Genomic DNA, 636 nt, shown 5'->3' on the forward strand with positions numbered 1-636 from the left:
AAGCTTCAGCAACTTCAGTGACTAGCTGAGTTTGATAACCAGGAAGGAGAAGATCTCCTTTATCAACCCATTCAGCCTCAATAGACAAATCTAACCCTACAAAAAGTAAAGTAGCATCCGCCTTTTTTGCGGCTTGGACAGCAGAGTTTATCATGCTATCGTTCTGGCATTTCATATCAGCACATCCCATTTGATAATTCACTCCTGCAAATCCAGAAAAACCCTCTTCTCCAATTGCAGAAAAACCCTCAAGTGGAGAAATGAACTTGCATGGAATACCTACATGCAAATTGGAAAGTATATATAAATATCTTTAGTTATTAATAACTAATAAATATATATATAAAAAAAAGAGTTGCTAAAATTCGGTCTAGTTACAACCTGCATAATTCCCAATCATTGCATCAGTCGCATTGGCATGTGGCCCGATGAGTGCTAGGGAATTAATCTCTGTAGCGTCTAATGGCAAAGTTTCATTATCATTCTTAAGAAGCACAATCCCTTGTCTAGCTGCTTCGGCTGCCAATTCAATATTTTCTTCTGAACATATGTCCTTTTTGCCAAGTAATGCCAACACCGGAATTCCATCAAAAAACCCTAGTCTCATGAGTACTACATAAAGGTAGTTGAGTGACT

General features: G+C 37.9%; 1 protein-coding gene across 1 annotated transcript in view; it reads right to left on the bottom strand.

Moving 5' to 3' along the window:
- LOC149526891 (putative beta-D-xylosidase 5) overlaps nt 1-636 on the bottom strand; it is a 1820-nt gene that overhangs the window by 976 nt on the left and 208 nt on the right. Inside the window, exons 2-3 of the mRNA XM_089784540.1 lie at nt 382-634; nt 3-279 (exon numbers count right to left, since the gene is read on the bottom strand). Of these exons, the coding sequence (XP_089640666.1) occupies nt 3-279; nt 382-634 (530 nt within the window). The remainder of the gene's footprint in view (nt 1-2; nt 280-381; nt 635-636) is intronic.

The sequence above is a fragment of the Theobroma umbraticum genome, unplaced genomic scaffold (genome assembly GCF_002168275.2).
Source record: "Theobroma umbraticum cultivar Fairchild unplaced genomic scaffold, ASM216827v3 scaffold_130.0, whole genome shotgun sequence".
NCBI lineage: Eukaryota > Viridiplantae > Streptophyta > Magnoliopsida > Malvales > Malvaceae > Theobroma > Theobroma umbraticum.